General features: G+C 41.5%; 1 protein-coding gene across 4 annotated transcripts in view; it reads left to right on the top strand.

Moving 5' to 3' along the window:
- Positions 1–24,768, top strand: part of BEND7 (BEN domain containing 7) — a 79,348-nt gene that overhangs the window by 17,635 nt on the left and 36,945 nt on the right. For all 4 annotated transcript variants that reach the window (XM_081156542.1, XM_081156541.1, XM_081156543.1 and 1 more), the window contains exons 3-6: positions 9,531–9,830; positions 13,390–13,512; positions 16,669–16,934; positions 24,384–24,609. In XM_081156542.1, the coding sequence (XP_081012668.1) occupies positions 9,531–9,830; positions 13,390–13,512; positions 16,669–16,934; positions 24,384–24,609 (915 nt within the window). The remainder of the gene's footprint in view (positions 1–9,530; positions 9,831–13,389; positions 13,513–16,668; positions 16,935–24,383; positions 24,610–24,768) is intronic.

Below are 24,768 nucleotides of genomic sequence, written 5' to 3'. Positions count from 1 at the left end.
ATTGGAAAAAGGGTCTCAGAAACCATTGCCCTGTTCTACAAACTAATGCTTTTCAGACCATTTATGCTGAGTTAAGATCCCAGTCTTGTTTCTCCCTTATAAACATGGCTGTTGTCCATGAGGGCAGCCAGGTGGGTCCTTGATAGCATCTGTGTGTCAGTATGGGTTTGGAATCAGTGTGCCAACCCCAGGTCCTCTCATGGCACTGAGTCTTCAATTCTTTGTTTGCGGGCTCATTGGTTGAGACTTGTGGTGAGGGCCGCAGTGCACGCGTGAAGGACCGTCTCCTCCTCCTCGCTCCTCCTCTGATTGCTACCATGTGACAGGCTGCAGTTCAGTTTCTGCACCATGGCTCCATACCAACTTCTGGTATTTGAGTAGAGAGATACTTGAACCATTTAGTACAAATCCTGATTATCTTAGTATCCCTCATGGATACACTCAACTTTTTCTCTTTATTTTAGCATGTCAGTACCTGAAAACTGCAAGTTTCAAAGCATTTGTTTTTTTAAAGTAGATTCACAGGGTTTTGCCACCATCACCACTCTCCGTTTCCAGAACTTTTCCATCATCCCACTCAGAAAAGCATTCTCATTGTCACTTCTGCATATCCCCTCAGGTGCTTCTCTGCAGTTCCTAGTACTATGAACTGGAAGGGTTAGCTCCTTACGACCATATGTTGCCCACCCTCCTCCCTGGAAGCCACAGTTTAAATCCATTTTTTCCTTGCTGATATGGAACAATGTCCTACCCATAACAACCCATAGTATACTTGAAGATAATTAAGTCATTCAGTAGCCATTTATTTCTCAATGAAACAACTTATTTCCTTTAATCTTTCCTTGTTCCTTTAATCTTTTTGTTGACTTTTTCATTATCCCCTAAAGATTCTCAGGAGTCTCTTTAAAATAATACAGAACCAGACATGATACTATAATAAAGTCAATCAATATTGAATATAGCAGAGGAATTGTCCTTCAGCTTTTTAAGATTCTGTCAGTCCTTCTGCTGAGGTGAGTTACCAAGGGCGGCACCCCTGGGTGAAGGATCTGATGTCGGGGGTAGGGAGAGCAAGGAGCTGGAGATGACTCTGTCCTGACCATGGTGATTGCTACAGGTCACAGAGATAGGAAGTCAGGGGGGGTAGGTTGACTCACTTTACCAACCTGGAAACAAATGAGGTCACAGCTTTTTAAGTACTGAAACGGGTGTATTGAGCTCTCTACATGCTGCGTTCATAAGAAACCTGGTATCTTCATAGAAGGCGCCTTTTCACCCCCAGAGTTGTTAGTGAACCATAGGGCCTCTCAGTCCAGAGACTAGCTACTACTGGTGGTAGTAGCAGCGACGACACTAACAATAGTTTTGGAGTACCGCTTCATCGTCAGCCTTATGTACCGCACAGCTGTATTTCCAATTGCCTGCTTATTGTCTACATTTCCTTTGTCAAATCTAGGCTCATTCTATCCCCACTCACCTACAGCCTTTTCCCCTAATTTTCTAACTGGTATTAGTATCCATCAGTCACCCCAACTAGGAACTTGAAGTTATCTTTAATAGATTCTTCCTCTGCACCACCCCGAGCCCCAGCCCTACATCCAGTTAATCACCAGACCTGTATGATGAAACTTCTTAAGTGCCTTTCTCTCCCGTCCTGCCCCCAGAATCCTGGTACAGACCACACATCACTCATGTAACCTTTAACAACAATATTCTAACTGGTTTTCTTTCCTACACTACTTTCACCGTAGTTTTGCCAGAACTGTTCATCTCAAGGATAGATCTGATTATTTACTATCCTTATATTAAAAGAGATAATGAATTTAAAATTACCCTGGATAATAACCCAATATCTCCAGTGTAAAATTACTCTTCCTTAGCCTGGCAGGTAAGGCCCTTAATGGGATGACCTTCCTATATGTTTCAACTTCATCACCTGCCACTTCCCCTTAAGAATCTTAAATTCCAGCACACAGACTGTTGTTCAGGAAGAAGAGTGGGTGATAGTACAGCCCTGTGGCATCAATCAGCTGACTTTGAGCTTCCTCCTGGGATGGGAAGAGTGATGTTTAGGAAAGCCACCCTTCCCAGCCCCAAGGGAATGAGAGGTGAGTAAGTTTCATGCAGGGGGCTTTTGGGAAAGCAGTCTCCTCAGGGAAAGTCTGTTAGGTCTAGCAAGGAAGCAGGGTCATCTTCAAACAGCACATTTTGCTCACTGGAGTTCTGGGGCATACAGTTAAAAGAGGTAGGGATGAATAGGCTGGGAAAAATTAGGACCATTTTTCAGAATTAATATAAAGGGATTTGGGTAAAAGATGTTTAAATATTTGGGGGGGCTGTTAACTTGTACCAGGTGATCTTTATATCTCTGGGGTCTAAGAGGTGCTTGATAATTGTTTATTGAACAATTTATTTCTGGTACTTTTTTACTCCATTCTATTAAGATACTGTTTGTTTATATCCTTAGTACTACATATAATTCTACTAGATTCATTCCAGTTCTGATCAGCCATTTCTTTCATGAATTTAAGAAAGGTTTACAGAATACCTAATATACATTAACACTGGTTCATTTGTAGAGCAACGATATGATGACTGTTCTTCATGAGCCTTCGTAAGAAGCCTACATAGATGGACATACAATCTTTATGTACAACCACTCACTGTTTGTACGTTGCTGTCTTTTTCTTTTATAATCCTCCTGGCCAAGTGAAGGGAGATCCTGTATGATGACTTCTCTGTTATAAGACTCTTTTTTTAATTTATCTTTATTGTTGAAAGCATTACAGGTGTCCCATTTTTCTCCCAATTGACCCCCTCCTCCTCACTCCCTCTCCCTCCCCAGGCCTTCACCCTGTTATTGACTGTATCCACGGGTTATGTGTATATGCATATAACTCCTTTGGTTAATCTCTTTCCACCTTCCATCCCCCTTCCCTCTTCCCTCTGAAATATGATTGTCTGTTGCATCAGTGTCCCTGGATCTATTTAGTTCGTCAGATTCTTTTGTTCATTCGCTTCTTCTTAATGTAGTACTGGTCTGGTGGTGATGAACTCCTTTAGCTTTTTCTTATCTGTGAAGCTCTTTATCTGACCTTCGATTCTAAATGATAGCTTTGCTGGGTAGAGTAATCTTGGTTGTAGGTCCTTGCTTTTCATCACTTTGAATATTTCTTGCCACTTTCTTCTGGCCTGCAGAGTTTCTGTTGAGAAATAAGCTGACAGTCGTATGGGTGCTCCCTTGTAGATAACTAACTGCTTTTCTCTTGCTGCTTTTAAGATTCTCTCTTTGTCTTTAACCTTTGGCATTTTAATTATGATGTTTCTTGGTGTGGGCCTCTTTGGGTTCCTCTTGTTTGGGACTCTCTGTGCTTCCTGGACTTGTAAGTCTATTTCTTTCCCCAGGTAGGGGAGGTTTTCTGTCATTTTTTCAAATAGGTTTTCAATTTCTTGCTCTCTTCTCCTTCTGGCACCCCAAAAATACGAATGTTGGGCCTCTTGAAGTTGTCCCAGAGGCTCCTTATACATCTTCATATTTCTGGATTCTTTTTTCTTTTTGCTCTTCTGGTTGGGTGTTTTTTGTTTCCTCATGTTCCAAATTGCTGATTTGATTCTCAGTGTCCTCTACTCTGCTGTTGATTCCCTGTAAATTATTCTTCATTTCAGTTCTTGTAGCCTTCATTTCAAATTGGTACTTTATTATGTTATCAGTGGTCTTACTTGTTTTCGTAATACTCTTACTAATATCCTTGAGCATCCTTATAATCATTATTCTGAACTCTGTATCTAGTAGCTTGCTTGGTTCTATTTCGTTTAGATCCTTTTCTGGAGATTTCTTCTGTTCTTTCCTTTGTGACATGTTTCTTTGCCTCCACATTTTGGCTGCTTCCAGGTGTTTGTTTCTATGTATTAGGTATAGCTGCTGTGTCTCCTGGAATTTGTAGAGTGGCTTTGTGTAGTAGGTGTCCTGTAGAGTCCAGTGGCTCAGCCTCCCCAGTCACCTAAGCTGGGCCTTCTAGGTGCTCCTCTGTGTGGGCTGTGTGCTCTGACCTGTTATAGTTGAGCTTTGGTTGCTGTTGGTGTCACTGGGAGGAATTGACCCCCAGGCCAATCAGCTGTGAGGACCAGCTGCAACAATAGCCAAAGAGCTGCTGTGCTAGAGACACCCCTATGGAGCAGGATTTATTTCAGCGGAGCTTTGGTGTTCACCAAGTGTGCCCCTTGAGTGTGTTACTCATGGATGTGGTAGGGCTGTAATCCAGCGTGGTCGATTCTGACCACCAGGTGCACTGTCTCTGGGGCCTCCCGGGAGGTGCAAAGTTAGCCCCTGCCAGTGCCTTGCCCAGGGCCACCCAGCATGAGCTACTCAGCAAACCATAGTTGGCTGCTACTTGTGCTGGGTTTGGAGGTGTCCAGGAGAGGCCAAGCTATGAGCCAGTGCAGGCTGCCGCTAGTGCCAGCCTGGGGCCACTTATCAAGTGTATGGGGCACTCTGCTGCTTGTTGGAGAAATTTTAGGAAAGTCCTGAGCATAAGGCTCAAGATGCCACTTGCATAGAAAAGCCACTGGAAATGGCCTGGATGAGCCTGCAGGTGGGGAGGGGCGGGGCCTCCGGGAATCTTGGGGCGGGGCCAAAGCTGGGAGTCAGGCGCTGGCAATTCAAATATGGCCCCTGCCAGCCCGCTGTGGGGGGGGAGGACTCGCCAAAGGAGCAATGGCCTCTGCCATCTCCTCTGCCTGGGAGAAACCTGTCCCTCCACCTCTCGCCCCAATTTCAGGCAGGTTAGTTCCTCCCCAAGTGTCCCGGGTCCTTTCAGGCTGCTGCCCGGCGCTGGGCTCAGAGGGAGCGTCCTAGTGAGTCCGTGTGTGGGCCCTTTGAGAGGAGCTGCTGGGGCTCCCGTGGCCTCCACAACCCTCAGAGACAGTCCCCACTGGTTTCACAGCCCGAAGTTGTGGGGACCTCTCTTCCCAGCCCTGGGACCCTGGGCTTTGGGGCCTGCTGTGGGGCTGGGACCCCTCACTCCTCTGGGAAACCTCCACCTCTGAGATACCCCTCCCGGGTTTAAACCGCGGCACCGGGTGTGGGCCCGCGGCCGCATCTCCACAGTTCAGCCCCAGTCTGCCCACATCTCCACCCCTCCTACCGCTCTCAATGCTTTTTCAGTTCCCTCCTTGTAGGGCTTCTGCTCAGCCAGATGTCAGGAGGCTCTGAGTGATGGTGGTTCTGTATTTTAGTTGTAATTTTGATGTGGTTGCGGGAGGCGGCGGGTACCTCTGTTCCGTAGGCCGCCATCTCGTTTCTCGCAAGACTCTATGTGTTATATAAATTCTTTGTGTGAAGGAAAGTATTCTGGTAGAGTCTTGAAATTTAGCGAAGGGTAGAATTCAGCCTGCAATCTTTTTGGATCTTGTCCAAGGAGCATAGTTACCGAACTCTCAAAAAGATTTCAGCCCGGCCGGCGTGGCTCAGCGTTAAGCATCGACGTGTGATCCAGATCTTGGTTCAGTTCCCTGTCAGAGCACAAGCCCGGGTGGGGTGCTCAGTCCCCAGCTGGGGGGGGACATGCAGGAGGCAGCCAATCAGTGATTCTCATCATTGATGTTTCTCTCTCTCTCTCTCTCTCTCTCTCTCTCTCCCTTCCTCTCTCTAAAATCAATAAAGACATAATTAAAGAAAAAAAAAAGGATTTCAGTTATGGTTGTTTTATCCATAAGGGAGCCACATAGCATAGATTCATTTTAGTAAGATTTCTTTTTTGTCTTGTCTAGAAACATTCCGCCTCTTGGAGTTGGGGTTAGGCAAAGACATAGGTTTGGAAAGAAATAAAGAAAGGGCACAGATTTCCATATGGAATCCTGCTGCTTTAGAAAGCCCATTGCCCCTAAGAGTTTCCTTGTCTGTGGACAAGACAATTCAAACCTGAAAGACAATAGAGGGGAATTGTTGCTTCAAATCTCAATCTATTACGTACTTTGTATCATTTTTTTAAAAGCAGAGAACTTGGGCTCCTTCAATTAAAAAACACATAACTTGGGCTCTATGGTGAGGATGGAATCAGCCCACTTTTTCTGAGAAGGACACACACAACTTTCAGAGGCATCAGGACCTTCATTTTATGACTCGGGAAGCTAAAGTCTGAGAAGAGCAGGTGACTTGTCTCACATCAGATAACAAGGTAGCACATTTACGAAGCAAGTCCAGGTGTCAGGAATACCCACCAGGCCTGTCCATGCCCCACCCCAGTATCTGGGGGCTGAACTTCTGCGAGCTCACCTAATCACCTGCGGTCAGCACCCACTCCCTCCCATTTATGTGGGTTGACTCAGCTTTTTTGGTCATCCCTGCTTATAGTCTTCAGGTCTCCTTTCTGACCTTCTGCTCTTTCTCCCAAATGTGCAAGGAAACACTTGCCTCGCTCTGCCAGAGCCCATGGTCACCTGCATGTGTAATTGGGCTCTAGGACCTGTCCCCACAGGTGGCATTTTCAGGTCTGCTCCCTGCTTCTTTGGCTAAGGGTAGGACAATTACACCAGAGACCATTCGTACACTTCCAGTTGTCCTGTAGGGATGCCCAGCCTGTCTCCTCTAAGAAGCTATCCCCCAGTCAGCCCTTCTTCCACCTTCCCCAGTCTCTTCACTTTCCTCTCATTGGCTTCTGCAGTTTTCTATTTTCTGCCCTTTAAAACTCCCCGCAGTCAGATAGACTGTGGGCTCTCTGCAGAGTGAAGTGTCAAGGGTGCCTTGGCCTCTGCTGTTTTCTTTCTTTCTCCATGGTCCCCCAGGTCCCAATTTGTTTGGTTTTTGTATTGACTTTGGAAGAAATGTTTTTAAACTTTGCAGGGGCAGCCAACAACCAGAATCTTCCTTTCCACTTTTCCCTTCTTTCCTCTATTCAACCTGCAGCTCAGGATTCTGGTCTTCCACGTGAAAGTACAGAGTATGGAAAACTCACATTGAATTTTCAGTTCTTGTGATTTTCAGAGGTATAACTTCAGCAACTAGGAGACTAAGATCCTGACAAAGCAGATTTGCTCTTAGAAAGTTCCAGAATCCTCAGACCCCCGCCTAAAACCAGTGATTTTTCATAGCATCTGATCTCCAGGGCAGAGGTGGAACCTTTGAAAAGAGGATCCCTTTTGCTGGGATGTGTAGAAGCAAGCTGGCACTGACTCAACCAGGCAGAGTATGGCATCACCGTGCAGCTCTTGCCAGGGAGTCAGGAGGGAAAGGACTGGCAGCCACCAGCCAATGCCAGTGAAGATCAGTGTGCTGCAGCCTTTGGTGGGTACACAGCGTCCCTGATCTAGAAGATTGAGGACAAGATCCCCGCAGGAAAGAAGCTCCTTCTTGCCCAAAACATGCTGTTAACTAGCCAGGATAGTATGTGTTTGGGTACCGAAACAAATACCACATGCGCCCACAGATGCATTTTACAGAATTCCTCCGGGAGCTCCTCCAGACACACCCTGTTCTAGACATCTTGAAGCCGTAAATTCTGCTGGCTGCGTCATTTAAATCTTGCTTGGTCATTCTCATAAAATCTAGAATATGATTTATTGTTTCTATATTGTAATCTTCACAGGTGTTTGCTGTAAAAATGGTTTTATTACAAATTAAAGTGTTTCTCCTCTCAAGCATATAGCAGCACATAATACCATAATTTGGAAATCTGTATCACGTCTGTGTTCAACCACATTAGATATTAAAGGCATAATTAACATTCTTATTGCCATTTTAAAAAAGGAAGATACTTATTTCAAAACAGCATATAAAAGTTTCCTTTTAGTCAGTAATGTATTTATATATTAACTAAGTATCTAACTAGACAACACAAAATACCTAGAGTTTGCAGTTACCAGTTCTACAGAGAAATCTGGCTTACAAGATACTAAGTGCATTAAAACGTCATTATATTAAACATGCTGAATTTATTTGCAGGAGATGTTTTTCCTAATAGGTACTTTCTGTGGGCTTTATTTCTCATAGTTTAAATTTCAAGCATTTAATAGAGTGACTGCATGAGTGTGTATACATACCCTGGGACAAGACTTTTATTTTAACACCCAGATTGGGGGGGGGGGGGAATCTACTTTTTTTAACCTTAGAGAAAATCCTGGCTGATGCATAGTTTAAGAAGTTAGTATATTTGAAATAGTTCCTAATAGATACTGGCATCTTCTGTTCTTATTTATAGAAAATATTTTATATCTGTATAATTTGACAGTCATCTTTAAGTAATATTTACGAAGTACCCCCAGTGCAGTATAGAGATACTTTAGTTCAAACAGAAAAAAAATCCCCGCCTAGCTGGGTTGCTTAGTGGTTAGAGCGTTGGCCGGTGGACTGAAGGGTCCTGGGTTTGATTTGGGCCAAGGGCATGTACCTCGGTTTCAGGCTCAGCCCCTGTTGGGGGAAGTGCAGGAAGCAACCAATCAATGTGTCTTTCTCATATTGCTGTTTCTTCCCTCCCCCCGCCCACTTCCACTCTCTCTGAAAAGCAATGGAAAAAATGTCCTCGGTTGAGGATTTAAAAAAAAAAAAAATCCCTGAGGGAAAAAGAATCTTAAAAAAACCTCAGTGTGAAACTTCTGGAGATCTGTTGCAAAACAATGTGACTATACTTACCTATGTACTTAAAAGTGGTTGAGATGGTAAATTTTATGTTATGTGAGTTTTACCACTATTTTTTTAAAAAGTCAATGCATAGGTGAGCTGGGCTTTGAAACAACCTGTTCTGTTTATAGTTACCAAGTGGAGGTGGCAGTGGATTTGGTCCAGGTAGGTCCAGGGCGGGGGGGGGGGGGGGGGGGGCTGCACTTCCCCTCTGGTGCCTGCGCAGTCAGGGACCCTGGACATCACTAGGCTGAGTCACAGTTCTAGGGGCATGTCCGCTGTGAGTTGGGCTGAGAAAGACAGAGCCTTCCTCCCTTGCCTCGATGTCCCTCTGCTCCTACTCTGTCACCTCTGAGGGTGATGTCTCCCCCCACTGTGTCGGTCAATAGCGCTGCTGCTGTGCCAACAGCCTCAAAAAGCTCTGCATCCCAGCCAGTGCCACACATTCTTCCTGAGGTCTGTAACCGCCTGCCAGCAGGGGGGCGAGCTGCGCTGCAGGTTTTGCCATTACAAGTGAGTGGCTATAGCGCTTTCAAGCCGGGGATTTCAGTCTTGTAGTCCCACCCTCCGTCTTCTGCCTCAGCTATTTTCTTATGACATCCTCACCCAGAAAACACTCCCAAGGAGGGAATTTTAAGTGTGCCCCAGATGAAATATACTCAGGAAATCTCTTTTATCATAAGAGAATTTGGCCAGAAAGAGATTAAACTGAGATGCACCAGGAATATAATCAGTTTCTTCAGACCATAGCCCGTTTCCTTGCCTTTAATTTTTATGGATTACTTAGTATCTAGAAGCTTGCATCAGGGAGCGGTAATCGTTGCCATTTCCAGAGAAGGAGTGGTGGCATTTTTGGTAGAGGACTGTTTTTTCTTGTGCTGATTTACAGTGCTCTCTTTGGCCCTGTTCCCATTAGGAGGTGAAAGCATGGAAATTAAAAAACAAATTACAGGAATGAGAAGATTACTGAATGATAGCACCGGGAGGATCTATCAGCGTGTTGGCAAGGAAGGAGAAAAGCTAAAAGAAGAACCCCAGGATTTGGACTCCATCTGGCCTCAGCGTTTGAACTCCTCTGCTGAGGCCCCGCAGAGCCTCCACCCTTCTCGGGGTGCGTGGAACGAGTTCCCAGCCCAGAGCGGGCAGTTCTCAGGGCAGTCTGGCCCCCGCTCTAGAACCTTCCAGAGTCAACCCCACACTACTAGGAGCTCCAACGGTATGACTGTTATCAGACATTCAGAATGCTCTTATGGGGGGGCTGTCCAAATGTTGTTTTATTCCTAAATGTTCACTGTGTTTTTTGAGCTCAAAACAGTAAGTTCTTACTTAACATTGTCAGTAGGTTCTTGGAAACTGTGACTTTTAAGTGAAATAACGAAATCAGTTTTACCATAGACTGATTTAAACAAAAGTTAAGTTCCTATGGCCTATTTCTGGTCACAAAAGCATCACCAAACTTGTAAATAAAGACCCAAAATACTTGTAATATTGCACATTGAAGTAAATCTGAGCTATCCATACATTTAAGAAAGATGAATAAAAACAAGTAAGAGGATTCTTTGCCAACCTGCTGATTGCAGTTTAGGGTCACAGGTAGCCAGAGCTTCTCCTAGCAGCCCAGGGCACAAGGTCCCTAGGGACCCAGCCTGGACAGGTTGCCCTTCCATCCCAGGGCCACTCACCCCATACTCACTCACACTGGGACAACATAGACATGCCAGTGAACTTCAGGTGCATATCTTTAGGATGTAGGAGGAAACTGGAGTCCCTGGAGAAACCCATGCAGATGTGGGAGAACATTCCAACTCCACACTGATAGTTGCCTTGGCTGGGAATCGATTTCTTTCTCATCAACATTATAAGAAAATGACATTATTTGAGGACCTGCTGTACATTAAACCCTCCCTTAATTACCTGCCTTAATTCAGTTATTTTTAAAAGACATGGCTATGTCGTGGAAAAAGTTGCAGACTATAAAATACCAGAATTTAGAAGCAGGGGAGGCTGGGGGTTCTGTGGTAGAAGTGGTGATTTTTTAGTAGTGATTTTAGTCCCTTAAGAAGTAGAAGCTGTCATCTGCTGATGGACAAATGTTGTCACAAAAGACTGAACATTAGGGCAGAAAGAGCTCCCTTTTGTCATTAAAAGAAGCTTCCTGGTCATGTGGTGTATTATTAATACATTCTCTTGCTGACATCATAGCTTTTCTTCATTATCAGAAGAGTTGTAGTTAAAAGGAGGACGGATAACTTAGCACCCTAGTACCTTCGTTTTAACCTCACATCCCAGCTACTGAACCAAATGATCCATATTTCATAACTTGCTTCATTAGAGTTGAAATGTAGCCCTTTAAAGTAACATTTCCTTAATTTAAAGTTCTAATTGTTTAGAACAAAATCAAATGGGACTTTTTCCCCCAAAGCTTAAGGGGAAAATGGATGATTTTTTCCGGTCATGTTAATTTCCATCCAGTGACATTGGATGTTACTTGTTCTACAAATTACATCTAGATGTGCAGCTCTATAGTTCACACAAAGAGAATAAGAAAAAAGTAAGAATGCATTTTTAGTTTCCTTGAAAAGTAAAGGGTTTTTTTCCCATTTATTATCCTTAAGATTAAGAGAACTATTTTGATTGTTGTTTTGTGTTTGTTTGTTTTTGTTAATCCTCACCGAGGATATTTTTTCCATTGATTTTTAGAGCAAATGGAAGGGGGTATGGGGGAGGGAGGGAGGGAGAGAGAGAGAGAGAGATATTCACGTGTAAGAGGGACCCATTGATTAGTTGCCTCCCATATGGGATCGAACCTGCAACCCAGGTACATGCCCTTGATGGGGAATTGAATCCGTGGCCTCCAGTGCTCAGGCCAGTGCTCTAACCACTGTGCAACACCAGCTAGGGCTGATTGTTGTTTTTAAAACACAATTTCCAGTAACCAGTCCAGGAGCATGAAAAGCCATCCTGAGACACTGCTGATGAGACAGCAAGGGACCCCAAGAGATGTACTGGTGTCTTCTCTTTCCCTCAATATTACATAAGTCAGTATCGAATTCACAGGCTGGCATGCTTCCAGGTTGGAGGGAGATGGCTCTTGAAAGACTCCTCTATAAAAATAAAAAGGCAGTTCTCTTTCAAATTAGAAAATGATTTATAACACGCTGAAAAGAGTTGCTTTATCCTCTAAAAAGGATAGAGACAGCTCTTAGAATAGTGACTAGGAATATTCTACAAGGCCCTCCCGATCCTCCAGCCGTGAAAGAAAGGAGACGTAAGATGCGCTCAGGTGTGGAGAGAGTTAGTACACCCCACACGAATAGGTTTCGGGTGAACAGAGTTCTGTTTCCAGTACACAAGGAAGGTGCATTTACTTTGGAAAATGTTATGTTAAAAGCTACAAACATAAATTCCCTCATATTCATTTGAAAATAGATCTCTTTTGTATTTGTTTTCACATTGTTATATATAACTGTGGCTGGTATTTCATTGAAATTATTTGCAATCTCAAGGTGTTATAGCATCTCAGTTTGCTACAACTGAGAATGTAAATAATTGTGCTAATCCAAACATTAAGTTATCTTTAAGTATTTCGTGCTTTTGCTGTGGTGAATTTTTCTATAGTACCACATGGGACTTAAATTACAAGAAGGGGGAGAGAGATTAAGCTGGGAACTTAGATGCATATATGCATAACCGTGGACACAGACAATAGTGCAGTGAAGGTCTGGAGTGGGGCCAGGAATGGGGAGGAGAGGGTCAATGGGGGGGAAAGGGGAACATCTGTAATACTTTCAACAATAAAGATAAATTTTAAAAATAATAAATTACATATAATGTATAATAAAAGATATAACTGGACCAAAACCTAAGAAGTTACCTCTTCCACCTATGAAAAAAACCTGTGGCAACAGTCTTATACTGTCCATTTTATGGTAGTGGGTTGGATACTGATGCAGAGGGAACGCCACTGAATCAGTGATTTTCCAAATGCTCCATTTTATTCTAAGGGCGGTAGGAAGATTGTCTTTACTTGTAAGGGAAACTATAGAATAGTTATTTTAAGGAAAATGTATTGGATTTAAACAGTTAAAAAGAGACTAAAATGAGGGAAATCTAAGAAATGGGAATGGAAAAAAGATACAGGAACATTGCCTTTATTAAGTTGGAGAAAACCGAGCACATCAACACCCTCTAACCCATCAAGTTCAGATGTGTCCACCATACCCTGCTCTCCCACTCTTCCCCACCCCACGCACACCACACTCAGAGAGTACCCTAGAAGTTTCAGTGTGTTGACAGTTCTTAATTTTTGAAATAACATGCTTAATATTAAAACTATTTTTTAATAGTTAGACCCATTTAATTCTTAATACGAACTCTTATAATAGGTGCAGCTACCAGTTTTTTTGTAAAGCTGTTCTCGAGCTAGTTTTTTGTACAAAAGAGCACGAGCATGTTTCTAGTGAGTTTTTAAGCTATTGTTATCTGAGATGACCCGGTGTGGCGATAGAGAGGCCTGCTGTGACAGTGCATTGTGTGCAGACATTCATGCAGACTCCACCACCTGGTGCAACAGCACGCACCTTATAATACAGAAGCCTGGATAATTAGATCAAGTCAGACCCCCAAATTTAAGTTGTGAGAATTATTGGGTACATTTTCCTTAGGCACAGTCTCATAATTGCACAGGCTTCAAAGTCCCATCAAGATACCTTTTTTTTCTCTCTTTATAATTTTGGTGTTGTTTGGAGTATGTCATTCTTTTCTTTCATGCTTAGGAGAGCTTCCAGTGGTGAATTCTTCAGTTGGATCAAACTGCTGTACTTGTAACTGCCAGTCAACATTGCAGGCCATTCTCCAAGAGCTCAAGACCATGCGGAAATTAATGCAAATTCAAGCAGGTACAATGCTTACACATCAGATCGAGCCCCCTGATTCTTCATGCATATCTGACATCTTCAGTTGGGATGTTTATTATGCTTCTATTGTTGAGTCCTTCCCTCTGTGTTGTCTTTATATGATTTTTCAAGTGTCCATTTTCTCAGCTTTTTCTCCAACCTATTTCCCTTTAGAAAATAACGAAATTTTTATTTTTAATAATACTACTATACTTGTGTACATGTGCTCTGTATACCTCACCCCCGGATCTCCCAGCACCTCACAAATGTGAGCTCATTATATTTTGACAGTTATACATGAAGGTGGGCAAAGTTCTTCAGCTAATCCAGATGTGAATCGACAAAGAGGTTCTGATCAGGAAAGAAAATGAGGCTGCCTATCTGGTCCCTTGAGGTGCTCAGTTTGGGGGCTGCCTGCATCTTGACGACCTCCACTCCTGTACGAGTCCCTTTGGGGCTTGGCTTGACAGTGGGGAAGTCACGCATTTGTGTAGATGTGGAGGAGCCCTTTAGGAAGCATAGGTGCTGCTGGTGGCTTTTCTTCCTAACATGCAGGACATAGAAGCTCAAAGACACGTTTTGTCGTCTTAATTTACATGATGCCTTTTTTGTCCTGTTAGGTCGTAGGAGAGTGGAGCACTGCATTTGCAGTTTCGAGTCAGAGTTCAGTTTCTCCTCTTACACCTGTGCAACTTCTCTGAGCCTCAGATTTCTCCTCTGTCTCTGGAGTACTGACATCTCACTCTCAGGGTTGTTTTCAAAGGAGAATGAGATGGTAAATGAACCCTGTAAGGCATGGCATGAGCGTGAGCTATTTCATTAGTGTTGTTATAAAGACCACAGAGCCCTTCATAGAAGTCTGGAAGTCTAAATATTGTTGATGGCAGCTGTTTTCTAATCTTCACAATTGGAGGGGGAAGAGAACTTTTTTGTTACAGGTACCAAAAATAATTGATCATTTGATTAAGCTTTTCCTCTTGTCAGGGAAAACTGCTCCTTGACCTTGGCCTAACACAGGAAACAGCACAATCATGTGTGAATAGCATTCCCCTCCTTTCATTCTAAAGGTATTCACAAAGGCCATTGTTCAGAAGTTGTACGTGGTGTCTTTTAGTGAATTCTAGTAAAGTTTTTATATTTAATGACGTGGTTTTGATATTAAAAAGCTCAATACTTAAGACATCTCAGTTACCCAAGATCACATGAAAGTAAGAGGAGTGCCCTGCCTGGTGTGATTCAGTGGTTAGAGCATCAGCCCACACACTGAGGGTCTGAGGTCCAATTCCTGCTCAAGGGCACGTACCTGGGTTGCAGGTTCGATCCCCGGCCCCCGTCAGAGCACGTGTGGGAGACAACCAATCCATGTCTCTCTCTCAAATGGATGTTTCTCTCTCTCCCCCTCCCTCCCTGCCTTCCACTCTCTCTAAAATTTAATAGAAAAAATATCTTCAGGTGAGGATTAACAAACAAACAAAAAGAATTTGTGTTGTGTGGGTAGGGTTTATTGCCTGTAAGACTCAGATTTAAATTATATATATTTAGAAAGTTTTACCTTTACTTTAAGGTAGTAGGATCAAGCGATAAGATCTGGATGCAAGAAACTTCAGCTGTGTCTAGACTTGCAAAAGGAGAAGAAAACTCAGATAGTCCCTGTGTTCTTGAAACCAAAAACATTTTCACTTGTAATTTAGAATAATGAGGCTTAGAGAGGCGTGTGTTCTAGACTATCTTGATAATTGCTTCAGTCGTCCACTTGACTTTGGGAACAATTTGGAGAGAACAGAAAAAAGTCCTCCACTCCAGCCTCTACACTGGAATTACTTGAGGACCTTTAGAAAAATCTCAGTGCCTGGGCACCACCCCTGGAAATTCCGATTCAATTAGTCTGGGGTGAGGCTGAGGCACTGACATTTTTTCAAGCTCCAGGGTGATTGTAATGTACAGCCAGGGTCGAGGAACCAGTGAGCTCGATGAATTACTGCATGGGTGATTAAAAACCTTTCAGTTTATGTGCAGTGCAAGTAGTTTGTTTCTAACACTTAGTTATAAATTTCTTTCCAAGCTGGAGATGAAAATATCAAGTTTAAAGTATAAATATTCTTTATTTGTAAACTGATAGGAAATGATCCACATTTTCTGTATTTAAAGATCTTCAGTTTTCATTTGACATATTTATAGGTGTGTTTCTATAAAAAGGCAGGCATATCCTATGGTCACATTTAGTAAGCAGTATTAACACATGAGAATTTCATATTTTTCTATTAAACTTTCCATGAGAGTATTTTTAAATGGTTAACAAACATTACTTCTCAAAGTGCACCTGTAAAAATTATAATTCCCACCTTGTTTCTTTAAGTATATTTTCAGTATTAGTACTTGTTTAGTGCTTTTTGTCTTTGGAACACAAACTGTTTCTGGATTTTACTCATTTACTTCACTCGTGTAGAACTCTATTATTTCTATTTTTCAGCCGCATAAAACGAGGTATGGAGAAGTGGCCAGGTCTGAGCCAGCAGCGTAGTGCTGCGGAGATCTTGATGTGTGGACAGTGTTGGTTTGTGAGGAAGGAGTTATGGGACCTGACCAGTGACTAGCAGGCTTTGCCCACGTCCCTCCTGGTACACACATACCGGTGTCATTCCAGACAGATTCGTTTGCTCAATCTTAGCCAAGTGACCGTCCTTGTCCAGTCTCTGTCCATTTCAGTACTAGCCGCTGATCAGTTTAACCCCAAATGACAATTGGAATATTCCTGAGACTGGCTCACCAGAAAGCGTGGACACCTACACCACAGTTTAAGTTCCGGAGTTCTCATTGATACAACATCATACGATTTGTAAAATCATGCTCAGATGTTTCCTCGAAGCTCAGCATCCTTTTCTTCCATTGAACCTGGCAGTAGCAGTACAATCCAGTTATTCACCAGCGCCTGCAGCAGGGTTCTCTCTTGGGTGTGTTTCTGCCTGTAGGACTTTAAAGTGCTCCAGAGCCTGCATGTGGTGAATTCAGGTCCCGCGCGCTCTGTTTTATGGTGCTGCGCTTCGTCCCCGAGTGAGCCCCATCACAGCCTCAGCTAGTGGAGCATGCACATAGACAGGTGATACGTTTTCCTAAGTTGGACACAAGTGCCTGTACCATATTTTTGTTTATTGTTCACAGTTGGAACCCAAAACAGACAACAACCCCCAATTTCCCTTATATGCTCCCAGCGAACTGCCGTCTCACGCAAGAGAAATAAAAAGAAAAAAGTGCCCCCAAAGACTGTTGAACCTCTTACTGTGAAACAGAAGCCCAGTGTGTTAGAGACTGAGAAGAAGACGGCTGTGGCCTCAGAGCAGCCTGCCCTCCAGGCAGCTGAGCGCACCTCCGCTGGGGAGAACCGCGTCCTAGGATTTGGCATTGTTCTGGAATCACCTTCCTCAGATGTAAGTTCATGTTTTCTGGCTGCTGACACTAATGTGATACAACTGTCAGGAATTTTATCGTATTATTACACTTTCCCCTTAACTCTGGAAAAACTTGCAGAATACACGTTGGAAAGAGGAAAGGAAGACGATGAATAATTTCCTTCCCTAGAATTTTCTCTTCTGAAAATCTTATGCCTTATTTATTTAAACATGTTTCTATTCTGTATCTCTGAAAGAAGGGTGATGGAGTAAGTAATCTCTTTAACATTTTTAATTTTGAAGTAGTCATTTTCAATTTCCTCAGTGTAGAGAGCTAAAAGAACATAATTAAATCCTTTGTACATGGACATAAATGAACCAAACCTTAGAGAGAAGGTCACACCTTTCTAGAAACACAAACTAATAATAAAAAAGGAGCAGTAGTGCTAATTCTGTTTTATAGATGCAAGGTACACTGCTAATTAGGCTGCAGTGCCGTGTCATTTACTCTGTGTAATGATAGGTTAACGCTCTGCAAAGGTTTTTCTATTTTAATATTATAGCCAGAATATTGTTGCAGATCCAGCTGTTGGATGATATCTAAGATATCCATCTGACTTGCCAGTTTATATTCAATAACTATAAACTAATTTTGTTAATAGTATGCTATATATGCAATTGCATACTCTCTTTACAATATCTAAGTACACTGATGTTGTGAACCCCAACTTATTGGGAGAGTTCTTAAAATAAACAAGAATGAGTGATCTGTTATCAGATTGCATAGAATGAGAATCCTGCTGAGAACTCCCACAGGCCTATATGGCATTGGAGTTTAGCCCTGATTTTTAAATAAGAAATAAATTGTTGTTTTTAAAAGTGTTCCCTTTCACATTGCACAGGAAGACAGTTTGCTATCATGTATACACTTGAGGTCTTTAATAAAAGGAGGTAACAAAAGTAATTATTGTGTGACTTTTTTAGAGTAGAAAATCATTCAAACTTTTATTCAGTCCTCAGTGCCGAGGGCTTGTTTTAGTTTTTTATCTTTGAACACATGCTATAATTGTTAAGAAGTTCATTTAATTGTCCATTAAAACTTAATTTAAAAACATCATTAATAATGATAACTTTCTACTCTGGACCAGTCAGCTCCTTCGATTAGATCATATTGTTATTGAAACTAAGGCTCTGGTTTCAAAATTCATGTAGATAACATATTTGGAAACAGAGGTACATATTCCATAACACAGAGTACATTCAATCATAAGCAGTTTTCTTAATACTTTTATATTTTTCTTAGTATCCTTTTCTGATAGGCATTGATGCATCAAGATCAATCACGTGAGTTGTATAAATCAGTGCTTGAATGGGTTGATCTAATTCTAATAACTGAAACTTCTCCTTTTAAATGTTTAAGCTCCAAATGTACTTCAGAGATAAATTGAGGACTAGCTGATAAAGGCCTTATGTACATTAGTGAAGTAGAATTTTTTCTCTTTATCAATATCAGTATTATAATTTTATTTATATACCAAATAAATATAATTTGCTTTTTATTCATGATTATTTTTTGCTAACACAAGTGATTAAATTTAATAATGTGCATTCAGAATTGTCCATGAAACTCAGGTGCTTATTACCTTGATGGAAAAATAACATATTTTTAAAGAAAAGCAAAAACTATATATGGATATTCTCTTTACATTACCCAGCTGATAGCCATTTGATTCATCTGTTCAACAGAAACCCACTGCACCTAGAGAACTGTTCAATGAGTCCCATCAGTGGATAAAGAAATTCTGTCCACTGGCATTCATGAGGCTGGGCTGCGGAGTCCCTGGTGGAGGAGATTGACTTCCTTAGATGATGGGACCATCAGTGCTAAGGCATCCAAACTTAGGTGCCTTTTAGTCTTATTATTTCTTAGCCCTGAGCCCTTTAAAATTTGGTGGAAGTCTAGAGGAGAAAACAATTTATATAATAATCTTAAAGGAATCTTTCTATAAAACAGATTGGAGAAAATGTAATTGGAGATATATATATATATATATATATATATATATACACACACACACACATATATACACACATATACATACATACATACAGATGGGAATTGTGTATTTGAAGATGGACTCTGAGAAGTACCCGGCATTGGGAGGAGTAGGGCCAAAGTTGTAGGATTGGGCAAGTGGTGGCAGATGATGTAAAAGTCAGGTGGAGTCAGATAGTGAGCGCTATATAAAGGCTTGCCGATGCCCTTGGCCTTTATCTCACCGACACTAGGGAACCATTGCAAGTTTCCAGTAGAGGAATAATCACACCTGTGTTTTAGAATGGAAACTGGAACAGCGTTGTAGGTGACAGATGCAGAGAAGATACTAGATACAAAGAGACCAGAGGAAGGTAATTACAGTCAGCCAGGCAGGAGATTGGGAGGGTCTATACAGGAGCAGTGACCCTGGAGGGAGAACATGAGAGACATTTAGGAGGTACCCACACAGAAGACCTGGTAACTCAGTAGGAAGTAGCCCCCAATTTCTATCTTAGAAAAAACTAGGTTGGTTACTAGATGGTCCTGACTTCTTTAACTGAGAGGGAAAGAGAGCAGAAGTAGCCTTCAGCTCTGGATGGGACGTAAAAGTAAGCTTAGTATCTCAGAATGTTCATTAGATATTTGGAGCACAGGAGAAAGATTAGAGCTAGAAGCAATGAAAAATGACACATGAAACTTAAGCTTTATTGCTTTTTTAGGTAAAAAAAAACACAACTGTACATTTTTAAAAATTCACAATGTATTAAGTTATCTCTTTTATGCTATGACTTTTAGAGTCACCCAAATACAAATTTGTATATCTGCACAAACACAAACCTAAGCACGCATGTGGGGCCGTAGATGATAGCAGGCAGAACACTGATAATGACTACCTGTGCTCAAAGGTGGTACACGGGTCAACTTACGTGTGGATTTTCTCATAAATATCTGTACTGTTTTTGATCTATGGTTGGGAGTCCGAGGATGTGAAGGGTCTGCCGTATATGTATTGTTCTGTGCCATTTTACACGGGACATGAGCATCTGTTAGTTTTGGTATCCACAAGGGATCTTGGAACCAGTACCCCTCAGGTACTGAGAAACAACTGTATAGTTAAATTCTAGGAGAGTCAAAAGTTATATGTGGATTTTTTACTGTGTGGGGGGTCGGCACCCCTACCCAGCACATTTTTAAGGGCCAACTGTAGTTTGGGTCAAAACCTAGCATGGGTAGGAGACCCTCTAGCCAGGTAAATTAAAAATTTTCTCCCCTAAGTCCCTATGAGAATATCATGTGACTCCCCTGTATAATCTAAAGAAAAGTATGTGAAACAATTTGAAAGAGATGATACAAGTTAATCACAGAGGGAACAGTTCTGACACAGGCTTTTTATATGAGGTATTATCAATACCAAATTTTAGTAAGACATGCAAAAGGCTATATGTGCATGAATATTCATATTGGGCAGTAGTCCCAGATTTTCAATTGTAAACTAATAAATTAGACACAATAGTTTGTATACTTGGCAGGCTATCTAGTCAAGTTTCAGACTGGCTCAAGACTGAAACCTAGAAGAAAACTGAATGAAGAGGCAGGATTTTGTTGAGTAAAACTAACTGATTTTGGACCAAAAACATATAACAGAATTTATAAGAATGTCTAAAGGCTGGGAATTTAGTCTTTCTGTTCACAATACTATTATGTACATTGATTCTCTATTCTCACTTAGTATTTTTTTTATCAGTATATTAGGTGTATTTCCAGTTTATGAAAAGAAGATTTAAAAAACACAAAACCCCCTCACAATTCTGCCCCATACTTTGGATGTCATCATTCAAAGATCTTAAGTATTCAGTAGAATTTATTGAATACATTATTAGTTCAGTAATCAATAGAATCTTAAAATTAGTGTACCAGCTATCTGTCTTCACTCGAGTATCAAATAGTGATTCTGTCAAAGGAAGTCTAGTTTTTAAAAGGATATTCATTTGGAATGGTGGTTTCTGTCATAGCCATGATTAGTAAGCAGAGAGACCTCATTTATACTAGAGACAGTAAACAAAAAAGAGATTCAAAGTTACAATTAAAGAGTTTTATCCTGTTTTTAAATATATGTACAAAGGTGAGGATCATTAGATGTTGGTAATCCACTGTGGTTATACTTCTAAAATGGAGGAAATAAAAAGGTTTCATATGAAAATTGGAGATTAGTTAACCTGTTATCTTTTCTTTATGTCTCAGAAAGTGAAGCTGCCCTCTTTTATTTTTTTAAGAAATTGGTTTGCTTTGTGGCACATCGTAGATATAATGTTAGTGCCCATTCATCACCAGCTAAGAAATCCGCGTAAGAGAAAGGACCTGAAGAGCAAGGGGGCAGAGATTCATCACCTTTGCTCTGGCTGCTGCTGGCTGGCTGCTGCCTCAACTAATAAAGCTGACTTTCTTATAAGGGGCGCATAACAGCGAGTTCATGCTCCCTGATCTGGAAAGAATGCTTCAAAATAATATTTTTCCGCCAATAGAAAGTGGAACAGGAAGCACTGACAACTTCTGTTTGGGAATAGTGTCTCAGAAATCAAAATACCATTATGATCTCACAGGGAGTCTCTTGGTGCCACATAAATGTCCAGATATTTAGTTTTAGGACTCACAACAGAGGCCAGAAACAGCAACTGCATCTCTGTCTCCTAAACCCTCCCCCAAGGCCCTGACGAAATGCTGTCCTGTCCCCTCCTGCACCCCTGTACCCCTCACCAGTCAAATGCTGCCTAATGCTCTGCACCTCTCTTATATGTAGCATGTATCACTTTCTACTGTGTATGGTAGGTGTTTGTGTATATGTCTCATCTACTGAGCCCAACTTTAAACTCTGTACACACGAAGGATGCTCAGTAAATATGTATTGATTCAGGCAGGTCAGTGTTCTCTGCTCTGTGTCAGCGCAGCTACTGTTATGAGAAGGCTGGGATACTGAACCACGTCACTCAGACTTTCAAACCTACTTCCTCATTTATACAGGGATAAAAAATCACTAAATCAGTACTAGTCAAGTTAAATGAATTTCTACATAGCATTTTGTGTATTCTGACAAATATCTATCAGGCACTAACTCAGGGGTTGGCACTATGAATACAAAAGAGTGCTCATTCTTATGAGAAACACAAACTCCCAGCTAGATGAATCCAGTGTGGAAAGGGCCGTAAATGTCGTTCATAGAAAATACTGTGCGTGAAGAAGGGAGTGGTTAGTTCTGCCTTGTGGCTAGTTCAGGTCAGGGGACCGAGTCCTACAAGGTGAGTCCCAGGGGAGGTTCTGGGAGTCTCAGTACTTGGTGGCTAAGTGGTCAGATCCTGTGAGATAGTATCAGAATCCAACAGAGGTAGGTATGTAAATGAGACAAGTCGGTATCTTTCCTTTCCCTCTCTTGCAATTTAAGAGCTTCTGTTTCTCCCTAGACTCTCAAATAGCTGTGAGTAGCTGTTTCTCAAAGTAGACAAGTATTCTTTTTTTCATGACTTTCAAAAGATACAGAAGCACTTAGCAAAAATCTGCAATCAGTTCATTTAGAATAAAAAGGTCTAAATGCAGCTATAGAATGTGCAAATAAAATTCTGGTTATGAACAAAACTTCATCTGAGATTATGTTGGTACAATTCTCTCAGTTCTAATACTTCTACATTGAATCACCGAGTGCCTGGGGTGTGCCAGCTTCTGCTCTAGGAGTGAGGGGTCCAGCCCCCAGCTCCCATCAGCCTCCTCTGCCGACCTTTACCAGAAGCGAGATGCAAAAGCCGGGAAACAGTCGGACAGCACTGTTTTCATAGTGATAAATGCCAAGCATTCAGAGACCAAACGTTGAATGGCAGAGCGAAGCGGAGAAATGAGATGTCACTCTGGACAATCCAGTTGGGAATTCCATTTGGAAGGGGCCAGGCCCAAACTCCTTCCCACATCATCTGAATAATTTAAGCCCTTCTCTGAGCTCTCTTTACTCTGACCATAATATGATAGGCATTTTGAAAAGCAATAGGACAAACAAAAATACTAATTCCTATTTTTCTCTCCAGGAGAAAAACTAATCCTGAATTCTCACGTTTCTAATGTGATTTAGAAAAATTGAAAGTAGTGCCAGGTTTGCAAAGTGATAAATATGATAACTGAGAATAAGCTTTTATAATACATCTTACTTAAGTAAAGTTTAACTGAGAATAAGCTTTTATAATACATCTTAAGTAAGGTTTCCTTCTGAGCTTTTTTTAAATGGAAGTTTACTAGTTGCATTTCTTCATATTAAAGTTATTATTTTAAAGTCATGTTACAATCAACAGTAAATGACTTAAGAGTTTAGATTATGACTGAGTTTCTATCTATTGGACAAGAATTTTTTAAGTGCCTGCTATGTGCCAGGCCCTAGAGATACAAAGTCAGAGTTCCAGGCATCAGGAAGGATTGCAATCTAATAAATAATTATAATACATTGTAATAAATGCAATCATAATAAGCAGGTCACATAATTAGCAGTGACAAAGAGCGCACAGCCACCTCCTTGGGAAGGAAGGAGCTAGGAAAGGCTTTGAAAAGGAAATGATGTGAACTGGTGAAAAAATGAAAGGGCGAGTTGTAAACATTATGTGATGACAGAGCATGTATTATTAGTGTCGGAGCATATGAGTTCGAGTCCAAGTTGGAAGGCACCTTATAGTTCTTCTGATCCGGTGTCCCAGTCATGAAATCCCTGACAGGGAAGCAGTGTGGCTGGTACATTGGTTTTCCATTGGTGCCCTGGGTTATAGCTTCAGATTCCTCTCCAAAGTAGGGGTCAAGGGGATTTAAACTGCCTGAGGAACCTGTCCATCCTTTATATTTATTTCGTGTATTAGTTTGCATGAGTTTTCATTGGAGAAAAATAATACAGTTCTGCAGCTAAAAACTACTGGCCTAGTACAAAGAGCATGGGACCTGTAGGAGAGCCCCTTATTTGTGTCCTTAAGCAAATGAAATCACATTGTTTAATGTAGGAGAAAGTGATCTGTCAACTGTAATGCACTGAGTATATTTAAATTATATTTAAGTCATTTGGGTCTGAATTCCTTCACTTAAAAAATGAGGGTGTTTCACCCAGAAGTCTCAAGTCCCCTGTAGCTCTAGAGTTATGATTTCGTGATCGCCCAGCTTTCCCTTGACTATTTCTAAAGACAAGAACACTTTTTCAGTGTCCTCCTTTCCATTGCTTTTGACAAGACTTAATATTGAAATTGAAGCATCTCGTTTTGTGAATTATAACTAGTAATTGGTTTTGTAAATTGCAAATACTGGCACACAAAGCTGAGACTGTGTGGTTCATAGGCTATGGACATTGTAATAGCTAGTAATGTTTTTTGTTGCACATATGCCCAAAGTCAAATGCTTCAAATCTTGCTTTTAATAAAATATTTATGTTCTTTTGGTAGCCAGAAGTGCAACTTGCTGAAGGCTTTGATGTGTTTATGCCTAAATCTCAGCTGGACTCTATATTGTCAAACTACACTCGCTCAGGAAGCCTTCTGTTTAGAAAACTGGTGTGTGCATTTTTTGATGACAAGACTTTGGCTAACTCCTTACCCAATGGGAAGAGGAAAAGAGGACTCAATGACAACCGGAAAGGACTAGACCAAAATATTGTGGGTGCAATAAAAGGTTGGTCTGCATCATTTCATTTTATGGGTTCTTTGTTGAGCTTTGCTTCATTCCACAAAGATGCAGCTGAAATTGTAGTAGACTAAGTAGAGGCTCATTTAATGGCCCATTGGCACTTTACCCACTGGCATGGTTTTTGAGTGTGAGCTCTGTAACTCA

Source organism: Miniopterus schreibersii, assembly GCF_964146895.1.
Source record: "Miniopterus schreibersii genome assembly, chromosome: 1".
Taxonomy (NCBI): Eukaryota; Metazoa; Chordata; class Mammalia; order Chiroptera; family Miniopteridae; genus Miniopterus; species Miniopterus schreibersii.
This window is presented reverse-complemented; position numbering and strand designations above follow the sequence as displayed.